Source organism: Anastrepha ludens, chromosome 6 (genome assembly GCF_028408465.1).
Source record: "Anastrepha ludens isolate Willacy chromosome 6, idAnaLude1.1, whole genome shotgun sequence".
Classification (NCBI taxonomy): Eukaryota; Metazoa; Arthropoda; class Insecta; order Diptera; family Tephritidae; genus Anastrepha; species Anastrepha ludens.
In genome coordinates, this window is record NC_071502.1 from 27,004,820 (window position 1) to 27,024,879 (window position 20,060).

General features: G+C 37.5%; 1 protein-coding gene across 1 annotated transcript in view; it reads left to right on the forward strand.

The window, feature by feature from the left end:
* The first annotated feature begins 609 nt into the window (after positions 1–609).
* The window catches only part of LOC128865981 (nose resistant to fluoxetine protein 6-like), a 49,671-nt gene continuing 30,220 nt past the window's right edge, over positions 610–20,060 (forward strand). Inside the window, exons 1-2 of the mRNA XM_054106431.1 lie at positions 610–620; positions 3,462–3,617. Coding sequence (XP_053962406.1) covers positions 610–620; positions 3,462–3,617 — 167 coding nt within the window. The remainder of the gene's footprint in view (positions 621–3,461; positions 3,618–20,060) is intronic.

The following is a 20,060-nucleotide window of genomic DNA, read 5'->3' on the forward strand; positions in this document are numbered from 1 at the left end:
CAGTTACCTGCTTTCTGGACCATTCTTATTGCATGCAAACGTTTACCGACGGTTGGTCTGTCAACATCCAACTCTGTAGACATATCATCAAGGGTTCGACATGCGTCTTCATCCAATAATTGTTGCAGTTGAGTATCTTCGAATTTTTTCGGTGCCCCTTCGTGATGTTTTTCACTCACGTCGAAATTGCCACTTTGGAAGCGTCGAAACCACTATTTGCAAGTTGTATTTGATGGAGCGTGGTTACCTCAAATGTTGATCGGTATCTCGACTCGTTTCAGCTGCACTTTTCTTTAAAAGGAAATAATGAACATGACTTCCCTCAAATGCAGTTTTTTCGGGACGAACGTAGACATTTTTGACGTCAGATAAAAACGGATCTTTACGCTTCAAAGGAATGTCAACTACTGCGATCGAGACCTCACATATATACCTTCAAATCACTAGTACATTACTAGAGCCCACACAAAAGTAATATCAGCGGAGGGCGGAAACTTATTCCCATACCCAATAAACGTAGCAATTCAGCGAGCTGCTTGCTTCAAGACATATGCCCGCTTGCAGCAGTGCCTACTGGTGGACAGATGCTGTGGATTCTGGTGAGTCTTTATGTCGAATAGGTACGTGTAGTACTTTCAGGATTCGCCTTCCCACTTCAACTCGTCCCTAAGCGAATGTTTGATTGCTACCCAAAGCATACTTGTGAGGTCCTTGAACTGATGGTCAAAAACTTCGACCACCTGCGTGGTCTTCTGCAGAATATTTATTATAAAAAAAACTGTTCGTTCATTTCACTTATTCTCAGTTTAAGAAAATCAAATTCTGTGGTAGAACTCGAAATATCGGGATTACCAATAAACATTTCGGGATCCCTAATATTCACATCTCTAGTTCACGCGCAGCTCGCTGTATGTACTTTCTGCTCAAATATGAACGAGACTTTATCAATAAATCGGTCCGCGGATGACATATGGCAAAAATAAATTTTTTGTTGGATGGTAGGACTGTTATAAGCTTACATGGCAAATTTCAGCGTGATATGTCACATAGTTTGTTTTCTGTGCTACTGTAAACAAGTCAAGCTCGAGTGTGTTTTTCGAATTTAACGATGGAAATTCAAGTTGAACAAAGAATTTGTTTGAAATTTTGTTATTCCAACAAAATTTCGGCTTCAGATGCCTTAAAAATGTTACAAACAACCTATGGGGACTCTGCTCTATCGCGTGCACGTGTTTTCCAGTGGTACAAATCGTTCATAGAGGGCCGTACATCCACCCAAAAAACCACGCCAAAGTCGCTCAAAAGTTAAGGTTATGCTGACTGTTTTTTTTTTCGATTACGAAGGTGTAGTGCACTCGGAGTTCCTTCCGCAAGGCCGATCGGTTAACGCTGAATATTATTTAGACGTTTTAAAGCGTTTGCGCGAGAACATTCGTTTTAAAAGGAAGGAATTGTGGGACAACGAGTCATGGTTCTTGCATCACGATAATGCACCAGCTCACACATCACGTCTTGTTCGCGATTATTTGAACAAAAATAATGTTAATATCGTTCCGCAAGCACCGTATTCGCCTGATATGGCTCCATGTGACTTTTTCCTGTTTCCTAAGCTCAAGTTGCCGTACGGTGGAAAACATTTTGAGACAATTGAAGTCATAAAAGAGAATTCGAAGACGGAACTGAAATCCATACCGAAATCGGCCTTCCAGAAATGCTATGATGATTGGAAAAAACGTTGGCATATGTGTATCGCCTCCAATGGTGATTACTTTGAATATTAACCGTTTGTGTTTTATTAAATCAGTCTCGTTCATATTTGAGCAGAAGGTATGTGTGCTTGTATCTGTCCGAGCTGTAACGCATTTATGTTGGCTGCACCAACAGCCGTTTAAAGGGCCATCGCTGCTCAATCGAAAGTAATCGCCCGACTATGGACGTTGCGCGTGCGTTCGCACTTTTACCTGTACGCCATTTGTGCTTAAGTTGTTGCTGCTACTGCAGCGCACAGCTCTTTTTTATTACTTCATTCCACGCTCATGGGTAAACAAAAGACCGAGCGCGCAGCCGAAACTCTACATTTTTTGGTGCTCTGTAAATAATAAGACATTCAAAAAAACAAAAAAAATTCCAAATAACCCTAACTTATGTTGAGAGCTTAAATTTTGTTGGAGCAGCAAGATTGGATCAACTGTGGGGAACAGCGCGTGCAGCGGTCCACTTACGATTGAGTGCAGATCGAAATCTAAGTAGTTTTAAATGCACAAGCGGTGATTATACAACAACAACAATAAGTGCAGTAGGTAGTGACGGACGGCAGAAGCTGTGGCGGTGAGCGAGTGAGCGAGGACGGCAACACCAACAAGGCAAATGCCAAATCAGAGTTGCTGGTCTTTAGGCGGAGACCTTTAATTGCGCTTCGCATTGACTACTCCCTACAATACGATGCGACGTCGCCAATGACGACGCAACGCAGAAACTTTATAAAAGTTTGAGCATATCGATCGTGCGCAGCATTTGCACGGAACTACTCGCGGTACGCGGTACGACATTTAAATGTCGAGACAGTAACGAAAAAAAAACAAAAATAGCAGTTGGGTTTTTGTACGTGCGGAAAAAAAATAAAAGTGGATGGAATTCGGTGTGATTGTCGGAGCAAACAAAAAAAAAGTAATAATAAAAAAGTAAATAAAAGAAATCACTTTTTCGTTGTTTTGAAAAGGGAAAGAAGCCAAAGTATGCAGCAATGAATTTGCTGAATGTTTGAAGGCCAAAGACAACAAAAAAGTGATATGTAACAATAGTTAAACAACAACACCGCAGTGACAAAATTTTCAATGCGTCCATTTGTTGTTGAACAGCAAATGGTTATAGTAACAACAACAACAACTATAGTTACCTACTTATATTAGGTAGTAAACCGCGGCGCAACCATCAGCGCTGATGAGTGAATAAATATTTATTTAAATGAGCGAGCAACAAAAAATGGTAAAGAGCTGATTGCTTAATCGATACGCACGGCAAAAACAAAAAAAAAAAAACGAAAATAAATTAAAAGTGGTGCAGCCAGACACAGAGTCGTGACGCCGGTAGGGAACAAATTTGTGACTTCAAATATCCAACATTCACCCACTGACATACACACACACACACACACACGCATCTAATGCGCAAATATTGAATAGAATTGGCATCAATGAACCTGATGCGTTTCCCCAATTCAGTACGCAAAGTGTGCAGTTGGTGCTTGGTTCTTGATTAAGCGGCGCACAGTTTGAGAGCCAATGTGGTGAGTTGGTGAAAGCACCTGGAAAAGTTGTGTGTAGCTGTAAAATAAAAAAAAATAAAATAAATAAATAAAATAACAACAAAAAAATAACGATTTGTTGCGCGTTTTTTTAGTTTAAACAGTGAATTTAATTTAAAAAAATATATAATATGAAAATTTTATTACATAATTTTAGAAGTGCCAGAAAAGTTATTGAAGCGAAATATTTTGATAAAACAAACAAAGGCGTATCGTTAACTGCCTCCTCTTTGCAGTTTAAGTCTAAATTCTCATCAGCGGAAGTGGACGGACAGCTACCTTGGGATTTTTTGCAGGCCGCCATACATTTCCTGTAAGTTTGTACGCCTATTAAAATCACCCAGGCATATATTTACATAGATGTGTATTAGGGCGCGTCGATTTAAAAATCGCTCATTGCTCTGTGAAAATCGTATTCTAGGGATCAAAATAAGAAACTTTGCCGGAGGAACCATACCTCTTAAACGAATTCCGATGTCCCCCAATTGGGGTCGAACGAAAAATCCCCCTTTGACCCATTTAGAGTGCTCCAATCGAGCCCAAATGTATGACCGACCCCCACTAACTTTGGACGGCCGATCCACCCATGCCAGTGGCACACCGCCTGGAACTCCCCTGGGGGGTTCCCCATAAAATCATTTAAAAATATCACCATTTTTGGCTTTTACATGAGAAAAGAATTCGTTTTAGAGGTATGGTTCCTTCGGCAAAGTTTCTTATTTTGATCCCTAGAATATGATTTTCACAGAGCAATGGGCAATTTTTTTGCCTCCCCACAAAACGACCCTACCTAGTGTGTATGGATGTATGTTCAGTTAATTTGTAAATTCGTAAATATGAGTTAATAAAAATATAATTCAGTAAAATTATATTTACATAAATATGCAAGTACCGTCTTTTTCCGAAAATAAGACATTGCCTTACTTTCTTTTTTGGTCCAAAACACACGCTAGGGCTTATTTTGGGGAGGGCAAAAATAAGAGAATATTTATATATTTTTATTTAATATTTATTTTACACAGAACACATAAATTTAAACTTATTCAATTACATTCATGCCATCTTCTTCTGGAACATCGTCATAAATAAAATTCTGAATTATATTCTGATTTTCTTCCAAGTCCATCTCCTGTTAAATCATTGGCCCGAATCTCTCATGGCTTGCGATATAACTATCGTTAAGTGAATACTTCTGGTCTAAGTAGCCAATTGCTTACCCAATTCACAAATTCTTGTAAGCCTGGTTTTACAAAATTACCTCGATGATTTCTCACCATTCTGTTTTCAATATATTCATTGATTTCCAACCGCAAATGATCCTTGATTATGGCTTGTTTATTGCAATGTCAAGTGTCTAGAAGTAACCAGTCATCCTGCCGGAATCATTATTTGATCTATCTTCCTTTCAGCATGAAAGTTTTTCAAGTCTTTAGCGCGGTGAGTACTGGCTGAATCCCAAACTAGCCTATACTGACCCCTCAAGAGTGGTGGCAGCATAAAATCAACCCACTTCTTTTATAACTGCTTTGGTGCACCAGGCTTTTTCACTTTCAATGACATAAATTCCTGAAAAACGTTGAATCTGGTCTTTTTTACCTTTAGTGATTAAAAATGGCGATACTTTCTTGCGAACTAGACGAATCGCCAAAATACAGGTGACGCATAACCGGTAGAAGGAACGTAAATTGACGAAGAAGCCTTGTGGTGAACTGTCGTTTGAGCTCCTTGGCCTAGGAATACAGCGGTCTCATCCATAGCAATCATGTTGGAGAGTTGGTATTTCGAAAAATCGATGCCATCAACAAAAAGCTTAGACGCAAGTGCACGCTTAACAACTTCATTGTGGTCCATCTTAAACAATGTTGTTGATCTGCTTAGCGACAGTTCATATCGTTTAAGGCAGTTCTCCAATCAGTGTGACAATGCTTTAAATTCTTCTGTGCATATATCAAATTCAGTTGCTGTCTCAAGGGAAAGTTTTTGAATATCAGCCCTGGGCAGAACCAAAGTCATTGCTCTCCTTCCTGCAATCCATTCCCAGATGTATACCCGATGTTGTATACCTGCACTTTCGGCTTATGTTATATTTTTAAGATAAATTCCAAAAATTAACTTGTAACTGTAAAGGTTAACAATTAATTTCTCGGAATATTTTGTTTCAAACATTTCTCTGAAATACGAGTATTAGGACAACTAAACATGTTACCATAGTATATTTAGAACTAGAGTGTTGTTTTTGAGTGTTACTTTAAAAGTGTGTAAAAAAGAAACAAAAACGATTTTTTTTTTGTTTTCAGCATTTTATTTTTTGATCCATTGTTAAAAACTAAAAAAATGAAAATTTGTTTTTGGTCATACGAGGTTCGTTCAAATAGTTGGCAGCCTTAAAACAAATGCTCTTCCAAAAAAAGGTATGTCGCTGGCGACACGGACTCACAGGTGTCTGAAATCAAGAAGACAAGAAGGATCTGGTTCGGTATGAATTTCGTTATCGTGTGAACTACGATCATTCGGAAAAAAAATTTTTAGCATTTTTTTCGGACCTTTAAAGACAAAAAAAAAAAAGATCAAAACACGGTTTTTCATCTTTGAACGTCCGCCATTTTGTCAAATTTAATATTTTTTAAAGATCATCTGTCTAGGCTATTACGGCCTTCAGAAGTGACGCACTACATAATTTTTTCACAATTTCGAATATACCTCTGGGCAAAAAGTAAGGTGAATTTGGTTGTAAAATGAAAAATCTTAATTTATTCTTGTAAATCAATTTCATTCCCTTTAAAATAATCCCCTCTCGATGAAATACACTTATGCCAACGATTTTTCCAATCCCCGAAACATGCCAAATAGTCCATTTCCGGTATAGCCACCTTCTTCGATTCAGCTTTTATCTCCTCAATCGACTCGAAACGCGTTCCCCGGAGTGGTCTCTTGAGTTTTGGGAATAGCCAGAAGACACACGGAGCCAAATCAGGCGAATACGGTGGAACGGAACGATATGCGTGGAATTTTTGGCGAAATGGTCACGAAGAACGAGTGCAGTGTGAGACGGTGCATTATCGTGATGCAAAAACCAAGAGTTGTTGGCCCATAATTCTGGTCTTTTTAGACAAATTGCTTCACGTAAACGACGCATAACGCTCAAATAATATTCCTTATTAACAGTTTGGCCAGGTGGAAGGGATTCATAGTACACCACACCACGAAAATCGAAAAAAACTGTCATCATGACCTTTATTTTTGAACGACTTTGACGTGCTCTTTTTGGTCTGGCCTCGCCTTTAGCACGATATTCGCTTGATTGGTCGGTTGTTTCAGGGTCGTAAGCATAAATCCAAGTCTCATCTCCCGTAATGATGCATTTTAGCTTGACTTTTTTCCAAGAAATTGAGAGTTTTGGGTACCAAACGAGATTTGACTTTTCGTAGGCCCAAATGGTCTTTCAAAATGGTTTTCACAGATCCTTCTGATATTCCGATCATATCAGTAAGGTCTTTAACAGTCAACCGACGATTTTTGAGCACAAACTCCTTCACTTTATTGACGTGTTGGTCATCTGTTGACGTCATGGTCGTCCGGAGCGCTCCAAGTCATCAACACGTTCTCGACCCTCTTTGAAGTCTTTGTACCACTTATAAACATTTTTCTGCGACATGGTCGAATCTCTAAATGCCTTCTGCATGCTAAACGTTTCCGCAGCCGAAATTTCATTCCGCAAACAAAATTTGATGGCACTTCTCTGCTCAATCAAATCAGAGATTGTAAAAATCGCAAAATGCACTCTTGGTCGTTTGGTAAGCACAAGCGTAAATATATTACTGATAATGAAATTCACATGAAAGTTGGCCCAGATGTTATTAACAGTGCTGCCAACTCATGAAAAAAATAACTAGAGCGAAATTTTAATCCCGCGAAGTTTGACAAATAAACTCACCTTACTTTTTGCCCACAGTAGTATAACTCTATGAGTACGAGGGCAACGCGCAGTCTAGCCACACTGCATTAGAGAGCCGGCTGGGTTGGCACAAAATATTGAATGAGTTCGAAAAATTCTTAAAAACAAAATTTGCTTAATTAATAAAATTTGCATTCGAAAATAGATTCACCAAATATTGAAAAATTGTCTACTAATAAAAATTTCCGTTGGAAAATATGCACCGCGAATGTTTAAATTCGATTCACTTAAAGTTCAAACTAGCAGATAAATGACACCAGCTTCAAAAAAGGAACTTTTTATAAGGAACCAATTTAAATGCTTATTTTTCTTCTTTGAGTTTCGTACTCTTTTTGTTCTTTTTGGATGAGTACCTATATAGTTTTTCGAATAAGGTTTGCAAATTGATTTTTTAAAATCAATATTGCCATTGTTCCGAGCTTTATTTCGTTACATTTGCCAGATGTTCACCAAATTGTTCGAAAATCGATAGCGTCAAAAAATATATAAAAACTCAATTGAAATTCTAAATCGTGTTAACTTTCTATCATAAAGGGTGGTTAAGTTTCAAGGGCCGGTGTTGATTTTGAATAAAATACAATTTCTTTAGGAAATTATTTTAATTTCTCTTTATTATGATAATATTGGTATGGCTCAATTGCGTATAAAAGAAAATATCGGCCAAACGGCCGCCGCGGCCTCAGCGGCACACCTCCATCCGATGGTCAAAATTTTCGATGACGCTGAGTCATAATTGAGATTCTATGCCGTTAATGTGCCGAATTAGCTCATCCTTTAGCTCTTGAATTATTGCTGGCTTATCGACGTTCACCTTTTCTTTCAAATAACCCCAAAGAAGGAAGTCCAACGGTGTCGTTGACGTTTAGGTGTAGTTTACATTCAACATCGGCCCCTGAAATTTAACCACCCTTTAGTAGAATATTGTCCCTATGTAAATATCTGTCTCCTCTACTTCCCTACAAATTTTTTGAAATGTTAAATTGTCCACTCATTGAATTTGCTTGTAATTAGTAAAATCAAATATTGTAAACATTTGTAAATAACCAAAGTCGTTCTAGTTAAATATCATATACAAATATGTGAGTATGAATGTGTGAATGTACATTAGGCCAGACTGTCTTTTTTTTGCCTGCCTGCTACGCGGTATAGATTTTTAGCCTTAAGGGGGTATTCTGGTCTGGACGCCTTAATTTTAGGTATTTTCAGAACTAAGATAAAAAAAATGAAAAACATTTGTACTATCCATTCTTTTTATGGTTTTTATTAATATTGGAAAAGTATAAAAAAATTAATAAAAAAAAGAGAAAAATCGTGGAATTACAGCCCGGTGTAGTGGGGGCTACGAAAAAAACGGTGCTCCATGCATTCCAACCCTTTTAGTGATCTAAAACAAACAAATTAAAAAAATTCTTCATTAGTTAGGATGTCGCTAACGGACTACGCCAAATCAAAGAAAAAAAAAAACAAAAATCACAAAATGGCATCAGGCGCGATAGACAGATGCATAATAAAAAAATTGTCTCAAACGTCAAAGCGATCGGTCAAGTAGAACTTGAGATATCATGACGACCATCTCAAAAAAAGTAGTTTTGAGAAAATCGCGTTTGAAGATTGAGCAACAGTTCCAATAGTAATAACTTCGATCACAATATTTACTATTCACTCTGGATTAATCGGCGATATATTTCCAGGTATATATTATAGAAGTTTAAAGTATATATATATGTATAGAATAAATAAAGGGTGTGTGGGATACAATAGATTTTCTGGAAAGAACGAGTCCTCAAATCGTCCGGTAACATCTGCCATTCATTGTGCGATTCGCTCCACTCGGCCGGAAAATCCGTTGAAGGGCATATTTTTGAAGGTCTAAACTATGAAAATATGCAAAAAAAATCATTTTTTTCAAATTTCTATTCCAAAATACCCCCTTAAAGCTAAACCATTTTTGAAAGCTAAAAATCCCAGTTAGATCAATTCTATGCCAAGAGATCCAAGTATTTTGAATATTATCGTGAAATTTTCGGAAAATTGGTTTATTCGAAGGTTTGAGTATACTCGTAATAAGAAGTAAACTGCAAACAGTTTTCCAAAAAACATTTCAGATTTATTCAATGTTGAATATTTTTGTATAGAGTTTTTTAAATATCTTCGGTTCTGTTTAACATTTTAAAATTTGTTTCCTTTTTTAATTTTTAATTAATTAAGGAAAAAAATATACCTTTAAAAAAATTTTTATTTTTGAAAAAAATGTACAATAATTGTTTTGTTAAAAATTTGTGGAGCAAAATTAAAAAAAAAATTGTTTTATACGTTTATTCAAAATATTTCGAAAGAATCTTTTAGTAATTTTTGAAAAATATTCACTCTCAGAATTTTTTTTCTTTTTTAATTTTTTAGGAAAAAAATTACCTTTAAAAAAATTTGTATTTTTGGAAAAAATGTTATTGTTTTGTTAAAAATTTTGTAGGAAAACATTTTTATTCCTTTATTCAAAATATTTCAGAAGAATTTTTTAGTAATTATTTGAAAAATATTCACCCTCAGAATTTTTTTTTTCTTTTTTAATTTTTTAGGAAGAAAATATAGCTTTAAGAAAATTTGTATTTTTGAAAAAAAGGAATTGTTTTGTTAAAAATTTGTGGAGAAAATTAAAAAAAAAAATTTTTATTCCTTTATTCAAAATATTACGGAAGAATTTTTTAGTAAATTTTGAAAAACATTCACCATCAAATTTTTGCCTATTGTTTTTTTTATTAATAGACTCAATAATAAATGAAAGTTTCATAGTGGGATTCTCATAACTTTTTGAATTACTATGATAGAAGAGCCAAAATGGACAATACCGTCCAGGTCCAATTTTTCGGAAGGATCAACTTCAGCGCCATTTTTTAAATTATTAAAATTAAAAAAAAAAAAATTCATTTTCAAATGTAAAAAAAGTTAAATAAAAAGCCTAAAAAATTGAAATCTTGTTTTTCATTTTTTTATTGAAAAAAAAAAAAAAATCCTGAAAATACCCTAACTTTCCAGCGCTAGGCCACAGGGACCACTTAATGAAAAAATACATATACACTTTAACTGAAATGAGGAATGAAACAACATATTAAGATTTCATCTCAAAATATTTTTGTTTCATAAGATAATCTTACAACTGGCACTAATCTTACAACTGGCTAAAAAAAAAAAACACATTTTTACAGAATTTCTTTTCGCGAAAAATTAAATTTTTTTTCACGCCTTTCGATTCGTCCTAATTCGTTCATATTTTTTACAAATAGGGAACGGAAAAAACACTTAAGTGATTTTAAAGTGCTTGAGCCCACTTAGTACACTCAATATTTGTTTATTTACATATTAAGTATATATTTATGTATTTTCTGACTATTTGTAAAGTTCAAGAGCAGGCGCACACTCACAAAATCACCGGGTGGGAAAAATTCATTCATTTATATGCTTCATTGGCAAACTGATAGCCAGTTGATAGTAACTCGATTTCATGGTTGAAATGGGAGATAATTGCGATTTTCTTTTTTTATTAATTTTCATTCCGCAAGAATTTTTTAACAAAAAACAAGAAGGTGTTGTGGGCTTGCCATTCAGAGGTTTTGATGTGAAGCATTTTGTCTACGTAATTTAAAGGGATAGGTAAATAATTATTTGAAAAAAAAAAAAAAAAAATGCATTGAAATATTTATAGTGAAGTTGAAAGTGGTGAGCAATAATTCATTTTAGTGATAGTTTCTTACATTGTGAAAAAAAATTAAAAACAATTCGTTGCAATATTTTGTACTTTCGTGAATCAGTCGTATGCTGCTTTTGCAAAGTGCTCTTATTTCGCTCCTTAAATGGCGTTTTAAGCGCAGAAGCATTTTAACAGACTTTAAAGATATATTTTTACTATGCCTCAGTTTTTTCACTCCATGAAAATCGTGGCAATAGAACAAAAAATCTACATTAAAATATTTCAGAAGAAATATTGCAGAAAATTAAATTTGAAAAATGTTTACTATGCCTCAGTTTTTTTTACAAAAAAGTCGATGAAAGTCGTGGCGATTGAACAAAAGTCCTTCATTAAAATTCTTTAGAAGGAAAAATGCCAAAAAATTATATTTTAAAAATTTTTACTATGCCTCAGTTTTTCACTAAAAATTCCATGAAAATAGTGGCAAATGAACAAAATTCTTGAATTAAAATTCTTCAGAAGAAAAAATGGCAGAAAATTAAATTTCAAAAATGTTTACTATGCCTCAATTTTTTTCACCAAAAACTCGATGAAAATCGTGGCAAATGAACAAAAGTCCTTCATTAAAATTCTTTAAAGACAAAAAGGCAGAAAATTAGGTTTTAAAATTTTTTACTATGCCTCAGTTTTTTTCCACTAAAAACTCGAAAAGTCGTGGCAAACGAACAAGTCTTACATTAAAATTTTTTCAGAAGAAAAAAGGTAAAAATTAAATTTTAAAATTTTTACTATGTCTCAGTTTTTTTTCACCAAAAACTCGATGAAAGTCGTGGCAAATGAACAAAAGTCCTATATTAAAATTTTTCAGAAGAAAAAATGCAGGAAATTAAATTTAAAATTTTTTACTAAGCCTCAGTTTTTTCACTAAAAAATCGATGAAAGTCGTGGCAAATGAACAAAAGTCCTATATTAAAATTCTTCAAAACAAAATTGCAGAAAATTAAATTCTAAAATTGTTACTATATACTTATATATGCATATAAATTGGCGCGTACACCCTTTTTGGGTGTTTGACCGAGCTCCTCCTCCTATTTGTGGTGTGCCCCTAGATGTTGTTCCACAAATGGAGGGACTTACACTTTCAGGCCAACTCCGAACGGCAGATATTTTTTATGAGGAGCTTTTCATGGCAGAAATACACTCGGAGGTTTGCCATTGCCTGCCAAGAGGCGATCGCTATTAGAAAAAACTTTTTCTTAATTTTGGTGCTTCATCGATATTTGAACCTTGCTTTTATCTCGAATTTTTTCCCAGCTATAAACAAAAAGTGAATTACCGATCGTTACTACTCTTTTTCCATCTTATCGAAAATTACGAGACAGGTCTTACTCGAATAGCTGCCTAATCCAAACTAACCTATTAATCAGTCTGAAACTTTTTTTGCCGTCGTTTAATAAATGGCAGCACACGATACTAACCCCAACTTCCCTCAGGAACGCCCTCTATCATCAACAACGACTTACACTCTTTTCGAAGACGTTTCGCTTAAAAGTGTCACGTCTTCGGAGTATTCGAACTCAGGCACTTTACTCGCAAGCAAACTGCCAGTTTTCGCTCACTCTTAAACGACATTTGCATTATATTTATAGGTATACCTATGAAATGAGACTTTTTTTTCAATATCAAACGTTTATTAACAAAAAATGGTTACACATTTAATTTTCAAAATAATAGCCATCGCTAGCGACACATTTTCCCATCTCTCAGGCAATTTGTGGATGCCGCGCCAAAAAAATTGGGCGTCTTTGGTCGCAAACTCGGAAAGTGCATGGGCCATCGATGCAAACAAATGATAATCGGAAGGCGCCAAGTCTTGTAAGCAAGCCGCATGCACCAGCGGTTCCCAATCGTACGTCTCCACCAATTCCCGGGTCGCTCTTATTCGATGTGGCGGTGCTTTGTCATCAAGAAAAATTACTTTGTGACGCCGATCGGCATATTCTGGGCGTTTTCGGTGTATAGCGCTGTTCGAATCGGCCGAAGCGATTTGGTTTGGCCGTTGTTTTTGGATTGTGGCCGGGCGGACCATACGATCGTTTACGCTTGGGATTGGAGAAATACACCCTTTTTCATCACCCGTAACGATTCGATCCAAAAAAGACTTCTTTTTGAACCGGAAGAGCAGCATTTCAGAAGTGATTTTTCGGTTCTCTTGCTGCCTTTCAGTCAGTTCATGCGGCATTCCGACCTTTAAAATCATGCCCATGTCTTTCAAACGTTTGGAAATGGTTTTTTGGGTCACTCCCAACTGCTCTGCCATCATTTCTTGCGTTAGACCATCATCTTCATCCAACAATGCTTGCAATTCGGCGTCCTCAAACTTTTTCAAACCACCTGAAGCACTGTGCTCATATCCACCATAAGCTTCTATAAGCATTTGATGAGCTTGAGAAGCGTTTTTCTTCAATTGATAACAGAAAATCAACGATGCCCGCAAATCGTAGTTTGAAGGCACGAAATTCGACATTTTTAAGAGCGACAAAAATGCATTGGCGAAAAAACAAGACATTTGGGAAGGTATAAAAATACTCCTAGCGATATTTATGGACTAATAGCTGAAAGTCTCATTTTATAGGTATAAAGTCCGTAGTTCCTAGGTAGAACATGCGGCTTCCAGGACTTTGCCGTCAGATACCTATGATATTTCACGCATATTTAACGTCAATGCAATTTGTATAGATCTTGACAGCCGTTTCACGTGAATTGCGAACTTAGTGCTATGCTTAAAACTTAAATGTCACTTTTATTCTCATGCCACTTTAATATATTCATGAAAAAAGGGCTGGTTTAATTCACTGGCGGCTATGCGAGTGGTAGTAATACACTCGTCTAGTTTAAGGAAGCGTTTGAAAGGCGGAATGAACATTTGTATATGGAAATGCATACCCACATTTGTAAACATACATACGTAAGTGAGTGTACTATATATGGATATGCACTAAAAAATTGTGCGCACTAAAAACTGTGAATGATTCGCTTTACATTTTAATTATTCTTGTTTTTGTTTCGTGTGGCATCTGATAAGCCAATACGAAGAAAATCTTTGGCGTTTATTTTAGAGTTGGTTTGTTTTTGGATTGAAGCTAAGATTTTAGATATGTTTTTTGATTTTCTCTTCCTGAAAATGAATAGGCGCTCTCGTGCATATGAATTCCAAAGTATGCCTTAGCATATTTTGCAAATAGTTACTTCTACGCTGCTCTTACAGAAACTTCAATTTACGCTTTGACTTGATAATTGATAGGCCACGCGCAGAAGTTCGTTAATATGGAGCAGTAGTAAAGTATGAGTAAGCAGACAGAGTAGTTAGTATTAAAACTATACGACATTTTACAATAAGTGAACCGCTTAAAGCGGTAAATATTTCAGATATAACCTCAATACGTCTTAGGTAGGTAGGGTAGGTGGGTTAGATGGCAAGAGTACCACGGGTACACTACATAGTGCTGTGCATACTATTGGAGTGCTCTTTTGATACCATAATGTAGACCACTACCTTCGAAAAATTTCAAAAACTTAAAGGAAGAAAAACCATCTATAGCCATCCAGTGCTGTTGATGTAGCGGAGGAGAGAATCGGAATCTAGACTGGAGAACTGAAAAAGGCACAGTAAGAAACCTCAAGCGCCCAGCCGTCAGACCCGGATATTTGCAAAGAAAGTGTTCAACAGCTTCTTTCTCTGCCGGGAACTTCAAGCTTCTCCGCATCAGTTCCGATCACCTAGTGGGCGGTAACCACCGCTATGAGTTTGTGAATTGAGTGGCGTGGGATGCCCCGCATTTTAAGCATCCTGCTTCTGTAGTACAGAGGCTAAAGAGCTTTTGAGATAGCATACCATAAAAGTTAGAACTCCGGCTGTCTTGCGCTGTTTTAAGAAAGAAATTGTGCACTTTCCCTTTAACAACGGTCGGTCAAGGGGACACCGATGTTTGAGATATAGGGACAACTGAAACTGGTTCTGTCGACCCTTTTCTGGCAAGCTCATCGGCTTTCTTATTTTCCTCTATGTTTCCATGCCCTGGAAGCCAGATAAAAGAAATGTTTCTTGCATGCTTTCCGAGACGCTTGGTTTCCTCCGTACAGGAGTTGACCTGAAGAGAGCAAACAAATAGCGCCGACATCGCAGCTTGACTATCTGAAGAGATTTGTGGGTCTCCCTCCCAGTTAAACGAAGCAGACCGCTGGAAGAAAAAAAACTTAGGTCATGCTAGTCTATTATTGCGACAAGCAGCCAAAATGAGCATCCCTCACAACACACACTGCCACAGTTGTAAAGAACCTGAGGAAAAGGAAACGATTTTCAGTTTCCTAGGTGAATGCTCTGCCTTATGGAAAGAGAGAATGTGAACCCTGGGAAAACCACTGTTCGAGAAACTCGAACAACTGTCTGGCTGAGATGTCAACAACCTAATAATGGTTCTTAACCCGCACGGACTGGATATAGTCATGCTGCAAATAGCCGTTAAACAAGTTGGTGGCGCGGATGTGGCAAGAAAATGGAGCGGAAGCGCTAGTTGGATTCTGATCTAGGGAAAACCCCCGTTAGAATTCTAGATTCCATTTGAAAGCATCAGTGAAAACAGAGGTACCTATGCCCATACAGACTTTCCTCTTTCATCTAAACCAGCCTGCTTGGAAAGATATCCCTAGTACATCCCTCAAACCCAGTTTCTGGATGGAGGTACGAAGTACAGCAAAGGAAGGCGGGCGAAATCTGCCTGAAAATGCGACCATGTCTACCGGGAGATTGCTGTCAGAGGCCAATTTCCACCAACCTAATAGGGCTGCTCTGAGCGGTAATGGATTGAACTTGAAGAGCAGCGGGAAAGAAGTGCAGAATGACGTTAAGAGCGGCAGTGAGGCATGTTCCACACACCCCAGTGAGGACAATACATGCAATCCTCGGCACTCTGTTGGTGGTGTTATAGCCCTTTCGAAGAGCTAACCACCAAACTAGGCAGGCATATGTCAAAACGGCTCACTTGTACATCCAGAGTACGACACGTGGCTTGAGACCCCATTTTTCGTAGATTTACCCCGATTGTAGATTTGCAGGAGTAGACAGCTATACTGGTCTTCTTAACTCGATTTTCGATGTGCAGTTTCCAATGAAGCCATTCCTCTTAATTCTTTAGAAATTTATATCGGTCGAAAACCAAACTCAACTTGCTCAAATCAGTACACTTGTGAGTAAATCAGCACACAATCTATTGCATGAACTGGTATTTAATTGAATAAGTCCAACTAGTTCGTGAGTGACTACAATTGTACTAGTTGCAAAGCGACCAGTCGGAGATGTATGTGAAACAAAAATGCTTCTATTAAAGAGGAATGCTTCAAATGTTAGTGAATACATATAAATATGAATGAAGTCAATCATCGGCGTAGTAAGCTCTTAAAGTACAAAGATTTTCGGCGCAATCCGTCGTAAAGCAAACTAGAAGAGAAAAGAGTACTTAAATGAAATATCAAATATAATTGAATGGAGGAATTTAAATTTAAATTTAATGAAAAAATTATGTGTGTTTGTTCCTCCCTGGAACCGTAGGAAATAATAATAATAATTCGTGTAATGTTTTTGAAAGGTGGAAGCTTTAATTTTTTGTTCATTTTTCAACCCGCCCAAAACTAGTGATTTTCGCCAGAAATTGCGTTTACATTTTGTTTTCGTCAATTACGAACTAACCCATGAACTGTAAGTATTTAGACGCCGACTTGCGTATGAATTCTATTTTAACAATTTCCGCAAAATAATTTGTGTACAAAGCTCTGCAACAATGTTGTAACACTCGGATGTGCTAATTGGTAAATCACGTGCTCATGAGTTCGTGTACACTCATACATACATACACATATGTCTAGAGGTTTGCATTGGTGTAATATTTGTTGTAAAACACCTACGGGAAATTGCGAAAAAATTTTGAAAAATGAAGTCAAGCAAGTTGGATTTTGATGAAGACTTATGAATTATATTCTTATACACACAAATATACGAGGGTCGTTTGAAAAGTACACGCAAAGTATGAGAGTTGAGACTACTGGCGCACATCGAGGCTATGTTTAGTTAGTAGCACCTCTTGGCAGAGCACACGCCAAATTTCAGCCAGATCGGTTCATTTTTTTGTGTTTGGCATTCGTTTGAATCGACGAAGTCGAGTGATTTTCCATTGCCTTCACGACAACGTAACAGCAGTCCGCCTCTGCAGTGCTGGCCGCAAAATTAATGGAAATATAGGGTGAACTCGTTTCACATCCCCTTATTCCTCAGACTTGGCTTCCTTTGAACTCACTACAAATCCTATTTGTTCCCCAATGGAGAAGAATGATGAAATGGCTGGCGTAGAAAAGATTTCATGCAAGCGAGGAGGTGATTACAGAAACGAATGACTATTTTTTAGATTTGGACAAATCGTATTATTCGGAAGGGATCAACAAAATAGAACAGTGGTACAAGGGTGATTGATTTTCCAAGTACTCAAAAAACAATGAAAAAATTGCGAAAGTCTGAGAGACATGAGGCTTCATCAAATAACTGCTCTTCAACCAACGCGTCTGATTTCATAATAAGCTGAAGAAGTCTGCCGGGAAGTCTCACTGTTTTTTATATCCATTTTTTTATATCCTTATTCACTCCACTCGGGAGCAGAGGGGCTCGACAAGACGCTTCCATCGTACACGGTTCTGGGCTGTTGTGTTTGCGATGTCGCATGTGATGTCGGCATCTGGTAGCTTCCCCAATATCGAACCTCTCCAAGAAATCTTTGGCCGACCGCGACCTCTGTTCCCTTGCGGGTTCCCGTCCCGTGCCATTCTCGTGATGCTACCTGGTGGTTTTCTAAACGTGTAACCTAACCATCGCCATTTTCTGCGTTTGATTTGCCATAGCATGCGTGCCTCATTCGTTGATCTCCACAGCACGTCGTTGCTGATTGTGTTCGGCCAGAATAATCTACAGATGATGCGGTGGAATTTGTTGACGAAAGATTGTAGCCTCTGTGTGATGTTGTTAGAGACCAGCTTTGTTTCACTTCCATACAACAATACTGAATTCACACATGAGCCGCATATTCGTAGTTTAGTGCGCCTGGAGTTTCGCGAACTCGCCCATACTGCATGCATTCGGCCGAACGCCGCCTTTGCTTTGTTTATCCTGCAGTAGACATCTTCATCTGCTCCGCCGTCTGTCGAAGTAACAGAAGCCTTCGACAAATTCCACCAGGAATCCGTCATCCCGGTACCCGAATGGGTTGGTGCGTGACTAGGATTAGGAATTCAGAGAGAACGTAGATTTGAATCTCGGTGAAACACCAAAATTAAGAAAACCTTCTAATAGCGGTCGCCCCTCGGCAGGCAATGGCAAACCTCCGAGTTTATTTCTGCCATGAAAAAGCTTCTCATAAAAAATATCTGTCGTTCGGAGTCGGCTTGAAACTGTAGGTCCCTCCATTTGTGGATCAACATCAAGACACATGCCACAAATAGGAGGAGGAGCTCGGCCAAACACGCGAAAAGGTTGTAAGCGTCATCCGTCTTGCTTTAAAGTGGTTGACTCTCATATCCTTCGTCTTGCCGATGTTGACCTCCAGTACGACAGTGCGTGCCAACGTGAATAGTCTGTCCGCCTTAGCTTGAATGTTAGTGAGTTTGTGAGAGCGGAGGCAGATCTCTTCGGCGAAGTCCAGGTGTTCAAGATATCTGGTGAAATTCCAAACGATGCCTCTTTTGGGGAAGTTCAATTGGCTCATAGCGTACCCTAGGACGAGCTTCGTCTAACAAAAGTTGCAGAAACTCAGAGGAAGATTTACATTATTCGGCCGTAGCTTTTCAACATTGTGGGTTTGGACAATAAGACAAGTAATAATTGGGACTCCCAGAAAATAGCCAGTAAGGCATCAAAATATCATAGAAATTCCACGCTTGTCCATTAGCTTTTCTGAAAACCAATTAAAAAATTTTAACAAATGTCGAATTCAAAATAGGATTCCATATAACGGCGTGACTTAAAAACTCTTTTGACTTGTGGGATCAAACCAATTTACCAAATTTGTAAGCTCGTGTATCGAGATGCTAAAGGATGGTTAAATTTCAAGGGCCGATGTTGAATGTGAACCACACCTTAACGTCAACGACACCGTTGGACTTCTTTCTTTGGGGTTATTTGGAAGAAAAGGTGTACGTCGATAAGCCAGCAACTATTCAAGAGCTAAAGGATGAGATAATTCGGTACATTAACGGCATAGAACCTCAATTATGCCTCAGCGTCATCGAAATTTTGGACCATCGGATGGAGGATTTCCGCCAATTGGCGGCCATTTGGCCAATATTTTGTTCCATACGTAATTGAGCCATACCAGCATTATCATAATAAAGAGAAACGAAAATAATTTCCTAAAAAAATTGTATTTTATCATTTAAAGAGCTCTAACTATTACAAAGTAAAATATTTAAACTTTCTTTGTCGCACGCAGGTGTTAGAACTTTGAATTTGAAAACAGCTATGAGAATCGTTTTACGATTACTCTTCAAATTGCTTACAAAACTAGGTACCTACATTCATACATATATGAATATGTTATAGGATGCCACCACAACTAACTTTAGCTATTTCATTTCTACTTTTTGGATGATGTGGGCAACTATTTACAGTTTATCTTAAAATTTTCATAGTATATTGAAGTGTTAAACGTCAACCGAACTTATGCAAGCCACCACATCTAAGCTAATAATTTGTGAAACTAATCTGAAATGTTGACTCGAACAATTAGAGAGTCAAGTGTTTACAGCAATAAAAGTACCATGTAGCCGCGATGTTTTACTCATCTCGTACGCTATACCCCCTCTTTCGCTCGTAGGCGAATGCGTTGGTGTGTGACTACCGTTCGAAAGTGCGCGGGTTCTTATCTGCGTGCATGAAACACCAAATGGTAGGAAATTTGTTTTTTTTTCTAAAGCTGCCGCCTTACGGCAAAAGCAAATCTCTGAGTGTATTTCTGCCATGAAAAAACTCCTCATAAAAAACCATTTACCGGGAGGCATCAAAACTATAAGGCCCCTGC